Source organism: Propithecus coquereli, unplaced genomic scaffold (genome assembly GCF_000956105.1).
Source record: "Propithecus coquereli isolate 6110/MARCELLA unplaced genomic scaffold, Pcoq_1.0 Scaffold194, whole genome shotgun sequence".
Taxonomy (NCBI): Eukaryota; Metazoa; Chordata; class Mammalia; order Primates; family Indriidae; genus Propithecus; species Propithecus coquereli.
The window spans coordinates 3,872,821-3,891,231 of NW_012144300.1; the positions used below are offsets into that span (position 1 = coordinate 3,872,821).

Below are 18,411 nucleotides of genomic sequence, written 5' to 3' on the forward strand. Positions count from 1 at the left end.
AATATGGTAGATATTAATAAATGTAATCCACATGAGCAAAAGCCTTTTGGGGGGTCCCTCTATAACTTAAGAGTAGAAAAGGGTCCTGGTGATGCTGTAGAAGTGCTTGAGGCCAGGAGTTCAAGACCAGACTGGGCAATGCAGCAAGACCATGTCTCTTAATAACAAAAAGATTAACTGGGTGTGGTGACGAGCACCTATAGCCCTAGCTACTCAGGAGGTAGAGGCAGGCCGATTGCTTGAGCCAGGAGTTTGAGGCTGCAGTGAGCTATGATCAGACACTGTAGTGTGGGGAACAGAGTAGAAACACCGTCCCTATTTAAAAAACAAAACAAAATAAGAAAGGCGTCCTGAATCTAAAACTCCTGAAATCCTCGGGCTGGAACCATCTTTTCCATGATTAACTACAGCATGGTTTCAAGAAGCTTTACGTGTAGCATGAAACCAATAGGAATCACGTGTTCATAGTTCTGCTTCACCCTCTTCCAAGAGAGCTGTGAGGCGAGGCCAGTTGCTAAACTGGGACTTCCCAGAAATTTGTTAACAGTGGCATTGTGGTTAGTCAGCAATATCTTTCTGATCTGGAAAAACCAGATCTTTCATCAGTATTCTGTACCCCAAATGGGATGCACAACTCTTTGGTATTATTTTAATGCCACCCAACCTACTCCTCGGGAAAGCAAAGCCCTACAAGTCAAAGAGGAAGTGAGGTACTAGGGATTACAGGAAACAGGAACCCGAGGGGAGAATGAGGCAGGTGGCATTAACTAACGAGCCCTACTGGCTGCACAATCCTCTCATAAAGAATATTTTAATATCCACAAAGAGGAAGAGTTTTCAAATACACAAAAATTTAAAACTGAATCAAATTAACTTTGATTTGCAAACAAAGAGATGGTTTTCAAATGAAGCCACTTTCTGTAACTATCTTGCTATTTTACAGCAGCAATATACCAAATGGCAAACACAGCCAAAAAGTCAAATCATGTGTTAAATGGGAAGAAAGGGGGGAGGAGGAAGACTGGGCAAAGACGATGGAGCCAAAGACAAGGTATATTTTGTACTCAACAGCTCATTAATTTTAAGTGTCGTGGGAACCTGCCAGTTTTACCCCTCCAAGTAATTATCTTTTGTCTTAATTTGTAAGGTTGGAGAAAGGGAGAGAAGGGGGAAGGAAAAAAAAAACTCACTCTCACAGGGAAAGACTAAACCCTGTGAACATAAGAGACAGAAAGACAGAGAAAGTTCGATGTATAGAAGTCCTCTGCACACTGTCCCCAATTAAAAGGAATAATTGGACTAGTTTCTTTAAGGAGAGGAAAAAAAGCATTCATCACCGCGAACCACATTAGGAAACTGTATTGTACCCAGACACAAATAGCTTTACGTTAATGAACAGAGACAAATATATTGATTTGTATACACATACTCTGAAAGTTAAATAGCCTATAGACAAGTGTTTCCACACCACAGAAAGCACAATCTTTAAAACTAAAGGCTGGTATTTTGATTTAGGGTCACTTCATTCCTGAGAAGTTAAGGTTTGCTCCCAAAGAGAGATGAAAAAGATATGGACAAGAGCAGTTACTTTAGAAACGTCTTTAACAGCAGTCCTGCGACAGCTTGAAAGGTGGAGAGCTACACTTTCTAAGGGGAAATTCAGTTATAGCTTCAGGGAACTTGTCCTAAACAAGGTTTCCCAAAAGCTCGGCTCACATATTTAGATCCTGACAAGCTTCCTGGGTGAGACCCTTAAAGCAGCCTATGAAAAAGCCCATCATGAAGTTTTAAAAGCCCTCACTACCTACATGGACTCTTGATTTAGACTTCCAGTTCCCCAAACACATCAGTGCCTCAATTCCTTAAACCACAAACCAACTAGGTGGCCTCCCCTTATCTGCCCTCCAAGACTCACTCAAGTATTTTAAATAAAGTGTATAAAATGCTTTGTGTTCTTCAGAGAAAAGAGTTATGCAACTCTAAGAAGGGTGATCTGTTTGAAAGCTCTTGCTACAATGGCAGAGACAAGATGCACATTTGACAAAAATAATTATTTTGACAGAGAGCTGACAAAGCCAGCCATCCACTTCTGTCTCCAAGCCCCTCCCAGAACCAGATGCCCCTATCTTGCTAATTACTCAAGCTAATAATAAAGGCTCCTCATTCAAAGGCCAGGAGGGAATCCTGATGTTTTTTATTAGGTGAGTGGGAAAGAGGAGTCCTTATTTGGCGTCGGACAAAAGTTATATGCTATCCTGGGATTACTCAGTGTCTGACCTGAAATAACACGGCTCTGAAGGCCTAGCCTCCTTGACAGAGAGATACGGACAGAGCCATCACGGAGGGCCAGGCTGAAAGGTCTGCTAGCAGGGAAACAAAGGCCAAGATAGAAAATGAACAGAATACCCTGACGACTGGACCAAACTAACCCCCAAATTAAAAGACCTCCTTCCTGTCCTCACTCCCAAACAAATGGAAGGGGCAAAGAATGAATCACTGTAAATAAAGAAGAAATGTGTTGAGGAAAGGAAAAAAGATCCACAGCAAGTTTCTGATCTCAAGCCAGATACTGAAATGCAAGCTTCATGTCATTACAAGGCATCCTGACTCGGGCAGGACACAGACTCCATCAATTGGCTGGCATTAAATCCTTGTTACTGTACAAAAGCCACACTTGCTCCCTGGAGCCAGTTCAACTTTGAGTCACTATTGTCTGAAAACAATGGCATGTCTGCCAACCTGTGCCAACAGTTCAAAAGGATTTTAATGCAGCATGTGTGAATGTTGTAACCCAGTTTGCCCTGGGCCAAAACAGCTCCACTAACTTAGCTACAGCATGTACAGCATCCACGTGTAAAACCAGGGAAAGCTGCAAGAACATAGTTCAGGTGAGCGAAAGCCCCATTATAATCTAGCAGTAAGCAGGCAGCTCACTCACACTGGGAGGAAACATCAAGCCAGAATGCCAGAGACGAAACCTACAGCAGCCTCCGTGCACCCCGACTCCAGCAACATAAACAAACTCTACTGATTTACAGGGGGTCTGCAAAAACCTTTTGCAACTGTTACACGATGAATTCTCTCTTGCTTTGATTACAATTTCATAGAAAAGAAATATGTAAAAAGAATTTAAAGCCAATTGCATTTTCTTACTTTTCTATAGAAGAACTTAAATACTGTAAGCCATAGAATATTTTCCCCCAATCACAATTTGGTCTGCCGTGTACCCAGATCTAAAAATACATTATGTGCAACAACATGAAATAACGAATAGATTTGGATATTTCTGTCTTTTAAATGTATTTCTTACATAGGAGGGCTGTCCGGAAAGTATCCAGCCATATATTGCCGATGGTTGGATACTTTCCGGACAGCCCATGTATATTACTGATAACTTACAATACTGAAGTTTAAAAGGCCATAAGACCTTCATGAGAATATAAAGGTCAGGACAACAGAAAGACCATAAATCAGGATGAATGGTTTTTGTCATTGAAAAATGGTTTCTTGGCCTTCCTGGCCCCCACAGGGGCTGAGCAAAGGACCGACGATTACCAGCCTCTGTGCATCAGTTGGTTCTAAGGCATTTGCATTCTTCAGTGTGCCAGAGGGGGGCCATGGGAGGAACATCTGGGCAAGTGGCCTTTAGGAGCAATGGGCCTGGAAGGTTCTCATACTTTGTCACTGGCAAGAAGACAAAGCAGCACAGAACCACGGGTCATAGTCGGAACGGGACAAGCATTAACAAACTGCAAAAGTAGCACAGTTCTTAAGCAAGAGAGTCCTGGGGCACAAGGTCTGTAATAGGAATGGTAGCCACCCTCTGCTTTCTTGAGAACTCACCAAGTGCCAGGCACTGTACTACGTACATCTGCCACCTCATTTAGTCCCTGCAGATTTTTGCTTTGCATCTTTAATAAGCTACCAATTCACACAGCATGTAAATCACGCATTTAAAGTGTACAATTCAATGGATTTTAGCATATTCACAGAGCTGTGCAACAATCTCCACAATGCAAGGTTTTCATTACCCCAAAAAGAAACCCCATACCCATTAGCAGTCACTCCCACCCCCATCTTACCCTGCAATTCCTAAACGGTTTTTTGAGTCCGGTGTTAATAACAGCATTTTACAGAGGAGGAAGCTAAGGTGTAAAGTGGCTAAACAACCAGCCAGCCTAATGACACCTGATCAGGAGGACCCAGAGCCAGGAGCCTCTCTTCCACCACTAGTTGCAGCGTCTCCTAGCCAGCTGTCACAGGAGTTGTTACGAAGGTGGGCTCCACACTGAACCACATGGGGCCAGCGCCAGCTGTCCTAAGTGTTCATGTATATCCCCCCTAAGGCCCTACCTGTACCTGTGGAACAAATACAATAAAGTGAGAAGAAAATGGGATTAGATGATTACACAGACAGGAATTACTGCAAACCTTCTACCATATTGAAACAGCTCACAAAATAGTTCTGGGACGACTGATAACGTCACAACACTCAGTGGTAACAGTCAACTCTTTGACAGCCCTCATCATGTGCCAGGCATTTGAGACATATGAACTTTCTGGAATTTTCTCAGCAATTATAAGGTTGTTCTAAGCTTTCGGATCTTTTCAATGAAATGTTGTGTTAATAATAGGCAATAAGGTGCTTCCTACCATGAACTGTTCTAAAACTCATTTAGTTCTTACCAAAACCTATGAAAAAGGCACCCCTATGATCTCTTCATTAAAGATAAGAAAACTAAAACACAGCAAGACTGCAGCCGTAAGTGGTTCAGTGCCTGAATTGTACTCTGAACCATTCTGCCAAGTGGCCTTGAACAAACACCACTGTCCCAAATGTGGAGGGGGGGTGGCTAGGAACACATACTGTGTAACCCGACTCTGCACATACTACTGCCCTTAAAAAATAAGCTCCCAGCCCATACTCCAACTTTGCAGAGTATTCACTTGTGACAACAGGAAAAATGGAGCTACCAGGGGTTAAAATGAGGTAAAGAGGCTATCCCATGAAAAAAAATTGGAGAAAAAAGCATCTGTCAGAGAGCGTCTGTCCTCGCTGACCGTAGCTACGGTGAGACCCTGGCCCTGCAGCACACAACCCCCGCCCAGCCCAGACAAAGAGAGGGCTCAGTGCACCTCGAAGGCAATCACAGAGCAGAAATGTGATAAACTCGTCCAAATGATTGCTTTTTGGCCCTTACACAACATGCCCCCGGTGTGAATCCAAAAGCAATTAAATCATTCCAGCTGGGAGTCCAATGACATGTTGTTTAAAAAGTCTTCTGAGAAATATCCCTCTTCAGAAAAAGATGCACACAAAAGGAACAATAGCCTTTCCTATTCCTTCCATTTTTCTTGATTGAAAAAAAGCATTGGAAGAATATACAATATGTGGCTGATTTAAGCAACAAACCTTCACCAAGTTCTCCTCTACAAAGAATTCAGGAAAAGCCAGAGCCAAACTGATTCCAGACTCATTTACAAATAATTTCTCTAGTCTACCTCACTTACCCCAGTGAAAAAAATTACCAATTATGAGCACTTTCTAAAAACTAAGGCATTTCAAATATCAACTTGTAATATAAACACCCACAAAGCAGTGTTTTGATTGTGTTATTTTGTTTCTAAATAGTGATTACCTAAGGGGTCTATTGTTAGGATCATTTGAGGTTCTGTATATGTAAGAGTATTTTGGAAACTCTGATGAGCTATCGAAATAGAAATTGCTGGAAGCATTGTTATTGTAACCCTTGAGTGTTAACCCAAGGTTAAAAGCTCACATGATGCTGTCCAAGTCACTTCAGATTATGTATTTTAGTAAACAAATCCATTTCCATTAGGATGTGCAGTGGATTATAAATGAGAACATTAGAGTCCTGTGTAATGTTTACAAAACAAAACATCTGCCTGGGGACACCAGACTCTTGCAGGACTACTGGGAGCAGGGCACCTACTCCAAAGAAGAAGAGTGCTATCCCTGACAGGCCTGTGTGGACACTAACTGCAGCCCAGTGTGGATGGCGTGGCAAAGGGTGTGTACTCTCTTCTTCCGCCTCCTCCCATGAGGCCAGATGTCCTGGCTCCAAGCCCTGAGACACGCTCCTGGCTCTGCTTGTGGAGAAACAAGATAAAGCATGACACCACTGGGCAATTCGGGTTCTAGGTTCTTCAAACTAACACAGCTGAAGTAAAACCAATCTTCTCGACATGCGGCCTAACCAAAATTTTGGCCAAACCCACTCCAGTAATAAAGTATTAGTTATCCATACTTTGTTTTCTGTGCATTCATTTCCCCACATGTCAGTGGGGGTGATCTCTCTGGGGAGGACACAGATGTTGCTGGATTTCCTGACATGCCTCAACAACTCCAGCATACAAAACAGGGAAAAGCACAAATTTGACAAGAGAATCACACAAAAAAAACCCAGCCTGCTCTCCCATTTTCCTTACGAAAGATCCAACAATTCTGAGCAACTGCTTGACCACTCAATTATTATGCCCTCTTCTGGGTTCTTCCTGTTAGAAAACCTATTTAACACTTGCACCTTCTTTGCCCGAGTCAAAACCAAAAAGGAAACGGAGATCATCTGTCTCTACATTTTAATTTTTAAAAATGAAGGAGTAAAACAGGCACGGAGAGACCAGGGAGAGTCCTAACCATATTCACAAACTACATCCAACCTCTTCCCATGCATCCAGACAACTGATTTTCACCTAAAGCACTGTTGGTTTATTGCTTATATTCACCAAGAGCTCTCTAAAATCAGAGAATGGGGTGGGGGTAGGAGGAGCACAGGAGCAGGACAGAGCCTCACGGCCTCCCGAGGTTGCAGGGCCCTTTAACCCACCCAGGGAAGCAGCAACCCCAACGCCTCAGCTGCATGGCTCAGGTACCCCGCACACCCGCCTGCTGATTATTCGGAGGCGGCGAGGCACCAGTGCCTGGAGCATCTAATCAAGCTCAGAGCTCCGCAGCAGCTCACAGAAAAGGTCAGCAGTTTTCCAAACCTGAAAGAAGGCCTCCTCTGAACCCCAGACTAAAACACTCTGAGTACCTCAGATCACGCCACATCAGGTGCAGTGGGACTTCCAGGGGCAAGCCCAGGGCCTAGCACTGTCTCATATGCATAATGACCCACCACCTATCCAGTTTCTTTAAAGATAAAGCATTGTCCGAACACCACACCAATAGACTAGGTACCTTCTGTAGTCCCGTGGAGAACTTTTTATTGTAGGTGAACCCTCTGTGGGAACAGCTGTTTCACTTTATTCTATGTCACTTTAAAACAAATATCTCCTTTGACAATTGATGGATACACTCATAATGAAACCCCATCCCAAGGAATTTCTAGGATTTCTGCTATAAATTCACAAAGAAATGGACCTGAGTTAAAGGTAGCAGGAAAGACAACTTTTAGCTGCCACGGCAATTGTTGTCAACATTTGACAGGCATTTATTACTTAGAAAAACAGTTCTCAGTCCGACCAGAGGATTCCTGTGTAAACACTAGAGTGCTGGAGTTTACTGCTGGCATTCGGCAACTCACACTTTGAAGGGAGGACATAACAGGACACCAATTTTCCTACGGTTATAAGAGAAGTATGACGAAAAATGAAAGACAGGAATGTGAACCGGCTGAAAACAGGGTGAGATATAAATGTTTTAATCTTAAAAAGGCACCGTTGTCTCGAGTAAAGCAGAGTGAACTATGAAGACAGGATTTTAGTCAGAACTTTCACTCAGCTCAGAAGGTAATCCTGGAAAAGTCATTCCCCTGAACACACGGCAGTGGCCATCGTCCACTGTGAGAGATCTGAATGGTACCACTGCTGTGCACGAGACACCAGCAGTAATTAGTTCTTTATGCTGGGATAGAAATGCATCAATGAATGGACAAATGAATGCTAATTGACTCCACCCTGCTCATTTCCCAGAAGTGGAAATGAAGAATCAGACAAGCAGCAGGGCACGGTGGCTCACGCCTGTAATCCTAGCACTCTGGGAGGCCGAGGCGAGAGGATCGTTTGAGCTCAGGAGTTCAAGACCAGCCTGAGCAAGAGCAAGACCCCGTCCCTACCAAAAATAGAAAAAATTAGCCAGGCATGGTGGCGCTCGTCTGTAGTCCTGGCTACTCAGAAGCCTGAGGCAGGAAGATCACTTGAGCCCAGGAGCTTGAGGATACAGTGAGCTACGTTCATGCCGCTGCACTCCAGCCCAGGAGACAGAGCAAGACTCTGTCTCCAAAAAAACAAAAACAAAACAAAACAAAACAGCAGGGCTTGGTGACACCTGTCTGTAATCCCAGCTACTTGGCAGGCTGAGGCAGTAGGAACACTTGAGCCCAAGAAATCAAGGCTGCAGTGACCCTGTCTCCAAAAAAAAAAAAGGTTTTGTAAATTTTAGAGACCTCTATGTATGCTAGTTCCATAGATCTGCAAGTTCTTATAGTATGGAATAAACTATTAGAAACCCTGCCACCAAAAAAAAAAAAATAAATAAAATAAAATAAAATCAGAGAAGCTAAATAAATTCCTTACCCAGGAAGACATAGCTAATTAGTCAATTAAAAAAAAGAGGGGGACATGAAACTAATTTCCTGATGACTATGATGATAAAGACACTCCTAGAACCTAAAAAGACACAACACACACAAATGTTGGGAAAACTGGTATTGTAAGTGTAATTGTGTTCTTTAATTTTGTTCTGTTTTTTCATCTTACAGTATAATTTTAATTATCTAGAAATGGTTAGGGAAAGGCCAATGTTAGTCATAAGAGTATTCCACAGCTGAAAATATTTACTTTTTAAGGAATATTCATTTCAGTTTTATCAATTTTGGATGATGACCTTCTAACACCTGTAACTTCCTTCTCTACTACTGAAAATAGTAACTTCAGAAATGTCGTTACACTCAACTAGTACCTCTTGCCTGAGGACTTAAACTTCCAAGCACCACCAGTGCTTGTACCAGCGACTGCTTTAATAACTGCTGACATCCGTTTCTTTCCTTGTCATCTACCTTGATGTAGAAGTGGATACAAAGTAAACAGGGTAAGGCAGCATGGCTAACTATGAAGTGAGAGCTCAGTGTTTTTCTGAGGCTGAAATTGGCCTTCTTCAAAGCTTACTTCTTTGTTTCAACAAAACCATCATCTTTTGCTGGGTCATTTGAAATTGGAGGAACATTCCAAGTGGCTGGTACATTTCTAAGCTGGCTCCACTCCATTACCTCTGCTGGCTTCACAGGGAAGCACTGCCATCCTGCGGATTGCTACTATTTGGCTTCCAAGGACATTAAAGCCATGTGGCAACAGCATAACTGCAGACCTCAGCAGAGCCGTGTGTCTCAGGCAGTGCCTTGTGGCACTGGCTTCTTGCCACTGTCTACCAGGCAGGAGGGTGGTGACTTCACCATCAAAGCGCAGGCCCTACCCATCACCAAGTTCAAGCTCGCAACCTTAAACAACAGAATGGCGTAAAGGGCAGAGCACTGGAAGAGGCATTTCAAATCCCTGGCTCTTGGCCGCAATCTGCCATTTTTAGCAAGGGCAGCATTTTAAATGCCTCTTCAGTAACTAGTGTCCTTCCCTTCAGAAAGAAAGGGAAAGAAGGGAGGGAAAGAACTAACCTAGTGATCTTTACATTAAATGACTACCTAACACTAAAGACTAAGGTCCTATTTTCTTTTCATACGACTTTACAAAAGACCTGGTACTGAGATGCCTGAAAAGGGGAGAACAAATCCACAAAACCCATAAATGTACACAAAAACTACAAACCGCCATTGTTAACGGAGCCCAAACTGGAGTATATACGCTGCTTACAGCCAACAGCACCTTCCGACCAAGGTCCACGGTGCGTGGATGTGAGGGGTGGGGCCACAAAATGGTCATAAGACAAGTGGCAGGACACAAGAGGGGCACGTGCCAGGAGACAAGAGACAGGAGGACAGTATGTGAGAAACACAAAGTGACAAGGGGATGACAAAGACGAATGAGACATTCCAGCCTCTGGGACCAGGACGAACACATGGACAGAGCCTGAATTTCTCAGAGCGTTTCTGACAGATTGGCCAGGGAACGTCCCACACCGTTAGCTCCTTGAGGGTAGATCCTATATGCCTTGTTCATCTGTGTTCTCTCCCAAAGCACTTCTATTACCACAAAGGCTTACACATATTTCTCAAATGCACAGAAGTTGAACTTATTTTATATCTGACAGAAAAAATAACTCCACAAATGGTTAATGTGGCAAAATCCTGCCCTCAAAGAGTCTATGATTATTTCAGAGCTTTTCCCAGTGAAATGACTTCCGGAGTTCCTTCCCAAATCCACTACAAATACAGCAATTTCAGGAACATGTAAATACGAAATCTTCCCTAACACAGGCATTAGCATTTGCTGAAAACTCACAAAATAATCTTGCAGAAGAAAATGCAGTGGAGTTGGTTTGTTGCTTGTATTTCACTCATTTGGTCTTCTGAGCACCCCATAGGATGTGGCTTTTACTGACCAGGTTTAAGGCAGCAAAGGATGTGAAAGGTGTTCATGCCTAGCCACAGCAAAAACAAGAAAAACTAAGACAAAATACAGCTCAAACTTCTCCATGAGGCTGCTGAAGAGAGGACTACACTCCAGAGGGAAATGCCCGGGGGAGCGGGTGCGTAGTCTGGGAACGGGCACAGGCCTACTGCACACAGACGGCCTTACAGGGCTGGGGCTTTGGACAACAGTACAGGACGGCAGGGCGGATAGGGTCTGGAAGAGACCCAAACAGCACAAGGACAGATCGCTCGGGCCTGCAACTGACCCCCGAACCAAGGTTTAGGTTCAGGCAAACAGAAACTGCATGGCCGTTTCAACAGCTCTCGTGAGAGTTCTGGGACTCTGCTGGAGCTGCGGAGAAAGGCGGCTCTTTGCCACAAGGGCCAAATCCTTCCCAGCTCAACTACTGACATAACCAGAAAGGCAGAGGCTTGGAGGTCGGGGACTGGGCTAATCACGGGTGATCTCAATCTAACTAAAGCCATAAGCCAGCCACTCTAACTGCCAGAAAGGAAAGGCCTTCACTTGTACTGGAGACTACAGCACACTTTTACACACAATAGCTGAACACAATTTTAAAAAGAGGCATAAACGGGACCCATAATCAAGAAAACAGTCATCAGAAGCAGGCCTGTAGGATGAAAGGACTGCACAGGGGCCTTCTGGTTTTGGTGTCTACGACTCTCAGAGCAGCAAGCACAGAAGGGTTAAGCATGAGCAAAGTTCGTGCACTAAGCCCCGCCGGTCTGGGTGTTTCCCACCGCTCCTGTGTCTTATGCTGCGACTCTCCTGTGTGAGAGGGGACAACAGAAGGCACGGGGAGAAAGGCAGTAAGAGGGGGCGCATGTGGTTTGTCACGAGACCCCCTCCCCTTCTGCCTAGTCCTCCCACCCTGGAACTAAAGACGCACACTATCCTATCGGCCAAGAGACATTAAAATGCATTAGTATACGAAACAACCCAACACTGTTTCCAGAAACCTTTGAATTAACAAGAAAATACCCAAAGTGAAAACTTTAAACCCTTTCCAATCACCACAGTATTGTTTTTCCACAAACATTAACTGTTTAAAATAGTAAAATCCTATAAGATTTTCCAAAATTAGCAATGGATCTGTGTGTAAATGCATACACACAGATATGTACCTACAGATATAAAAGTTACACGAACTTCCTTCACACCTTATGACGACGACAGTGGTCGATGCAGAATTGTTATCCTCTTCTTTTAGGTGAAGATTCAGCCAATTCGGTCACCCTCACCCACCTTCTTCCTATACTCTTGTAATGTGCTCCCAAACATTCACTGCCCTTTTACCCTGCAGCTCATGTGAAAAGGGAATTAAAGATCCACGTACACAGATGATGAAGATTTTTACATCATGAAGTTTTTTTGTAGATAGGGTTTCACTCTGTTGCCCAAGCTACAGTGCAGCAACACCATCATAACTCACTACAACCTCAAACTCCTGGGCTCAAGCCAATCTCCTGCCTCCACCTCCCAAGTAGCTGGGACTACAGGTATGCACCCTATCTGGCTAATTTTATTTATTTTTACTAGAGACGGGGTCTCCCTATGTGGCCCAGGCTAGTTTTAAAACTCCTGACCTCAAGCAATCCTCCTGCCTCTGCCTCCCAGAGTACTAGGATTACAGGAGTAAGCCACCCTGCCCAGCCATTTATTTACTCTTGATTCTCTATTAAATAAAAAAGAAAACTAGAAAACTAAATTCCTTCTCAAGACTTAACAGAGGGAAAGAAAAAAGGTTTTCCAGAAGTTTCCTTTCTTTCCACCTTACATCTAAGAAAGTGCATCCAGTTTCAACCAGCAGCTCCGTAACGGTAAATCCTGTCTGTCCTCAGCAATTCTGAGAATCACCACCACGCACTCAACAGATAATAAAGCTCCTACCCCCAAATCAAACACCTTCCTAATTCCTATGCCATTACCTGCAACCCGCCTCTGCAGGCCCTTGTGAAAAGCTGTATCACCACTGTATTTTCTCAAGCCCAGGTTCTCATCAGCAGTTCCCTGGATGGAATCCTCCGACTTCAATCATTTTACCTTTTATTTCAGAACATGACCCATTTCATCTCATTTCTACATCGAAAATCATCAACAGTTCCCTACTCTCTGTATTAGAATTCTTCTACCTGCCCAGGAGGGCGTATATTATTGACTCTCCTGTCCTTCCAGGTCACCTCAAAGTACACCCCCCCCATACTGGTGGGACAACATGCCACCATCCCACAACCAGACAATATTATGCACTTCACCATGTATGTTGTTGTTCTTCCCTAGAAAGTTCATCTGCACATCTGTACCTGCGCCCCAGCTCGTACATGCAGCGCTCTTTCAACCATCAAGATTCCCTGATGACAGCAGCTACAGGGAACAACCTTTTTCCTGAAAAGTTAAAATTTAGTTACCATTTTGTATTAGGCCCCATCTCCCTAATTAAATAACAAATCCTTAAAAGGGGGTATACCTCTATAGGTAGAGCTAAAAACAGCCACAAGCAAGAAGCAGGACAGATGAAGGCACATTAAGTTGACAATGCCCAGCAACAATGGAAGGCAAATGCAGACGTCCATCACGTCTAGGCTATGCTTACCCTGAGCCTCTATTTCCCAGAGTGCAAAAAGGCTAATGTTAACTCAGTGTACAGGAGTTGAGGGAAAAAAGATGACAAACATTCCTCTGCCTCAGTCACTTAGCACTGATCTTCTGCCATTTGTGACCAGGGCCTCTCTTCCTCGTAGGGTCCTTGTGAGTCTTGAATAACACATGTCTAGCAGAGTAGCTGGTAGGAGATCGACAGGAAACAGCCATGACACCTCCTGACCCCCACTCTCTTTGCTTCCCTCTCCTTTTCCCCTCTTTTCTTACTCCCTTTCCCACACTCCACACTAGCCATGAGTTACAAAGCTGCCTCTGCACTTCTCTCCTTTGTATACTGATAGACAGACAGACAGACAGACAGACAGACATAAAACAGGGCCAACTTTTAGTCCTTGTTACCTTTGGCCAGGTAACTGCCTACAATTACAACCTCCCAATGCATTTCCTCTTCTTGAGGTCATTTCTCTTCATGAAATCCTCATCATCGATGCCAGCTCAATCTTTTCAGAGCCCCAACTCCGGTTAAGTCACTTCTCAGCTGAAAATTCACTAGGCATGTTCTATGGCCAACTTATTTAAATAAAATGAGTTCCCTCGCTCTGATACCCAACCTTTAACCCTCCTCCTCTTCCTCTACACCAGAACACTCAAGGGAAAAACCAATCTACTGCATAATATATGTGCATTTTCTTAATTCCATATGAGGAATAACAGTTTGCTGTTTACACTGTATCCACCTGGCTAAACTTACAATAATTAAAAGTGGATCACAAAAATTGTTTCACAAAATCTTCTTGACCATCCCTCGTAGATGAGGTCTTCTCCTTCTTCTGATTTGTATTATCTGCGGCTCTTGTGGAAATCACCATCCTTTCCACAACCTAAGAACGTCTATATATATTTTTTTTAATTGAGATAGGGCCTTGCTCTGTCACCCAGCGTAGAGTACACTGGCATGAGCACAGCTCCTGGGCTCAAGGGATCTTCCTGCCTTAGCCTCCGGAGCAGCTGGGACTACCAAGTGTACACCACCACATGCGCCCGGCTAATTTTTTAATTTTTTATTATATAAGGGTTCTCGATACGTTACCCAGGTTGATTTCGAACTCCTGGATTCAAGCAATACTCTCACTTCAGCATCCCCAAGTGGTGTAACTACAGGTGTGGGCCACTGCGCCAGCCAATACTGTGTTGTACTGATGATCACTTTGCCCATAAAGTGTCTGGCACTTAGTGAAGTATCCAGAACTAGCTTTGCCACTACCCAGTTATATAGCCTTTGTCTCTTCTCTGCTTCTCAACAGGTGTTCTCTTCCAGCTCTCTCACCCAAGCTCTGGATATTATTTTCTTTACCCAAGCTCAACGGTGGACCTACCATGCCCATTGTGAACGTGCTTGTGGGTTTTTCCTTTCCTGGGGGTTGACTGGCATGAAGATGAAGCATTGTTGGTGGCTGTTTTGACGTCTTCTGTCTCGTCATCTTCCTCCTCGACGTCCTCCTCATCCTGAGAGCTTCCAAAATATACCATGCTGTTGGGCAGCGCAGGAGAACCTGGTGGGAGAAGGAAGACAGCTCATAAACACAGGCCTTGGCCCTCAGCCCTTCCAGAAGGAAAACCAAAGTAAGACATTCAAGAATGTATACACCTAAATCCTCACCTCCAAGGAGATAACACAAAGCTACTCATCTCCAAAGCCCATTTTAAATTTCTTTTTCCAATAGCCCCAGAAAGAGAACTTCACCTGTGTCCTTGTAACAGATTTGAAGCTAAATTCCCCAGCAGGGGGATGATGCCACTCACCAAACATAACAAATCAAAATCTAAAAATTTCACCTGACTAGTTCTTGAGAAAAAACAAAACTCACCACTGAGAACTGAATTGAGCAAGAAAAGGTAAGCCAAATAAAAATGCCGAGCCACACTGGTGAGGAAGAGAGGCTACTTTAGATCATACGTTAGATTATAAATTACTAGACTTCAAAAAATGAAAGACGATCAGAGAGAAAAAGTAAAAACAAGATAACATTTCCTTATATGAAATAACTATGTTGCATTCATAAGAAATGAATGGCAGATATGGATTCCTGAAAATTCCAATGTATTTGGAAACTACTTTGATATTATGGTTAACAGGAAGTAAATTACCACAATAAATCCCTAACCAACAGTAACTAAAAGTGCTGGATTTTAAAAAAACAAACAAAAAAATAGAAGAACCCACATCCTTACCCTTTTATATCTTAACCTCTCACCCTCAAATGTTTACCTTCTGAATTTTAGATCAGTAACACAAGAATAAGTTCAATATTATAAAGAAGTGCAATATAGTTTTTCCTTATCAGACAAAGACAATTCAGAAGGAGGTAAAGTCAAGTCATCGGTACATTATTTGGGACCAGAGGCTACTATACAACCCAAAGATAATCCCCTTCAAACTTCTTTCCTGTTCAGTACTTTTGAGACAGCTGTTATCAAACTGCACAGTAACTAATAAATATGAAATTCATTTCTCCTCTTGTCCACTTTCCTATGAATGAGCTAATAACACTTGAGCAACATCAACAAAGATACAGGTAACCAATGTGCTCTCCCTTTGTACCTGGAGATCTCAAACTTCAAACTCAACAGTAAAAACCATTCCTGCCCAGCTTTAACAACTGTGTGTTCTGTAACAAAGAAATGGAAATGAACAAGCAGTATGAGGAGATGAGATAGCAAACCAACGATGACCCATCTCCCCAAAATGCAAAGACTAAGTGAGAGCTCCAGTCCTTTCCTTTTCTTTCAGGCATCCTCAGGACTTACCAATATCCAAAAACCCTAAAAGTGGCTGGATACGGTGGCTCACACCTATAATCCTAGCACTCTGGGAGGACAAGGCAGGAGGATTGCTTGAAGTCAAGTAGTTCGAGACTAGCCTGAGGAAGACCCCGTCTCTACAGAAAATAGAAAAATTAGCCAGGAGGCTGAGGCAGGAGGATCGCTTGAGCCCAGGAGTTCGAGGCTGCAGTGAGCTATGCCTGCATTATAGGTGGGGTGACAGGGTGGAACTCTTGACTCAAAAAATAAAAATAAAAATTATTTGATTCAAAGAAAATCAAGTAAAAATCCATGTGAAGGATGTGAGAAATAAGGAAGGCATTAACTTCCACTTACAGAATCCACTGAGGATTTTTAAAAACTCAAACCTTAGAGAAGCAGCACGAAGCAACTATCTATCACATTCCTTACACACAAGATGTTGAGAGAATGGGGTGAAAACTGAGTTTATGTTCCAGAGAACTAAAGTGGAGAAAACGTCTAGATGTTCAGTTCAGCATCCAGGCTTCACCGATATCCTAAAAAAAAGTGTTTAGGGGCGGGGAGCGGTGGCTCACGCCTGTAATCCTATCACTCTGAGAGGCCAAGGCGGGCGGATCGTTTGAGCTCAGGAGTTCCAGACCAGCCTCAGCAAAAGCAAGACCCCCATCTCTACTAAAAAAATAGAAATTAGCTGGACAACTAAAAATATATAGAAAAAATTGGCCAGGCATGGTGGCGCATGCCTGTAGTCCCAGCTACTCGGGAGGCTGAGGCAGAAGGATCGCTTGAGCCCAGGAGTTTGACGTTGCTGCTGTGAGCTAGGCTGACGCCATGGCACTCTAGCCTGGGCAACAGAGTGAGACTCTGTCTCGAAAGAAAAAAAAAAAAAGAAAGTGTTTAGGGTAATTTCTTCAACCAAAGCGAAAATGCGAAAAATACCCAATCTTATGAATGGATTTGTTTTAACAGCACCTCAGCAAATATAAACAAACAGATGTGACCTGCCGGGGTATTCTAAAACAAAGTTAGAGGCTAAAACAAAAGAAGTGGAAGATAGTAGACTGAAGACCAATAAGGAATACGGGGGTTTCTGAGAGACCTGCTCTCAAAGTAGAACTTAAGTGTCCTTCTGACGGAACCAGCCCTGAAGTGGGAGGTGGGCAAGAACACGATTTCTTCCAGGAACGAGGACACGGGTACGAAAGCAGATCGCCTTCAACCTAAAAGGCAATTCTGCTTCTCTTCAGATGATGACAGGTCAGTCTGGATCTAGAGGTGAACCAACAACAAAGAAAGGGTTCTTAAAGCAGATGCGGAGAGGTAGTATGATGAAGGGAAGGAAAACTTCTGGGAGAAGGGAGAGTGGAGGAAAAGGATGGAAGCTCAGTAATAACTCCAGATGTGGAGGTCAGTTCGCCACCACCAGAGGCAGGAAAGTGCCCGTAGTTCAAATGTTAAGCTTGCAACCGTTCTCCCCTCTGGCAGGTACCCTTCAAGGGTAACACTGTCCCTTCTGAGCCTGGATACGGCCTGATTGTCCTCCTAGGTATCTTCCTCCAAGAAGCCACTGCCAATCTGTTACCTCTCCACCAGCAAGAGCATGCATGAGCATTCAGCATCGCCCCCATAAGGGAGAGCCCTCCAGAATTTGTCTGAACACCCTCCTACCTATACATCTCATTAACCTTGCAGTCAAACTGAGTAAGTACAAAAGAGTAAGTCCAACAGAGGCTAATGCTGTGTGTGCCAATGCTCTGTCACCATGTGGCTGTCGTAAATCCCACTAAGAATCCTTCTGGCAAGTCGCTATGCAAAGCAAAGAAGAGGCCAAGCTAGCATTCCAGACCAGGAGAAATCACAGCACTGGCAAAAATGTAGCAAAAGTGGCTTCTTTTTTTCTGGTTGAGACAAAACCAATAAGATCATCTCACATTTGGTGCCAAAGTGAAAATGATCAAGATGATAGAGAAACACTGAACATTATAGGCTAATACGTAAGAAAAATAGCTAAATGATAACCTCAAATATACAAAAGAAAGGAAAAAGCATGTGAGAAACTAAAATTAAAGACATTTATACAGAGAGCAGTTATTTCCTCTTTTCCTAGATACAAGCTTGATTACTTAATTTACAAGTAAGTACAGAGGAGGAGGAATCTGCTAGACACAAAAAAGATAAAGGCAAGGATATTTTAAAACCCTCAAGGCACACACCAGTCTATTTATTACTAGGGAAAATTATCCCACATTCCTCAGTATAAAATGGGTGAATGGATGCATTATATAATTATATTGTGCTGAGTCAGCAGAAAGTTGAATTAATATTTAGTAGATGTATTTGGAAAGCTACTATACAACCCAAAGATAATCCCCTTCAAACTTCTTTCCTGTTCAGTACTTTTGAGACAGCTGTTATCAAACTGCACAGTAACTAATAAAT

At 43.3% G+C, this 18,411-nt stretch overlaps 1 protein-coding gene across 2 annotated transcripts in view; it reads right to left on the reverse strand.

The window, feature by feature from the left end:
- The window catches only part of JARID2 (jumonji, AT rich interactive domain 2), a 135,703-nt gene that overhangs the window by 40,568 nt on the left and 76,724 nt on the right, over positions 1–18,411 (reverse strand). For both annotated transcript variants that reach the window (XM_012643267.1, XM_012643266.1), the window contains exon 4: positions 14,544–14,720. In XM_012643267.1, the coding sequence (XP_012498721.1) occupies positions 14,544–14,697 (154 nt within the window). In that variant the 5' untranslated portion in view covers positions 14,698–14,720. The remainder of the gene's footprint in view (positions 1–14,543; positions 14,721–18,411) is intronic.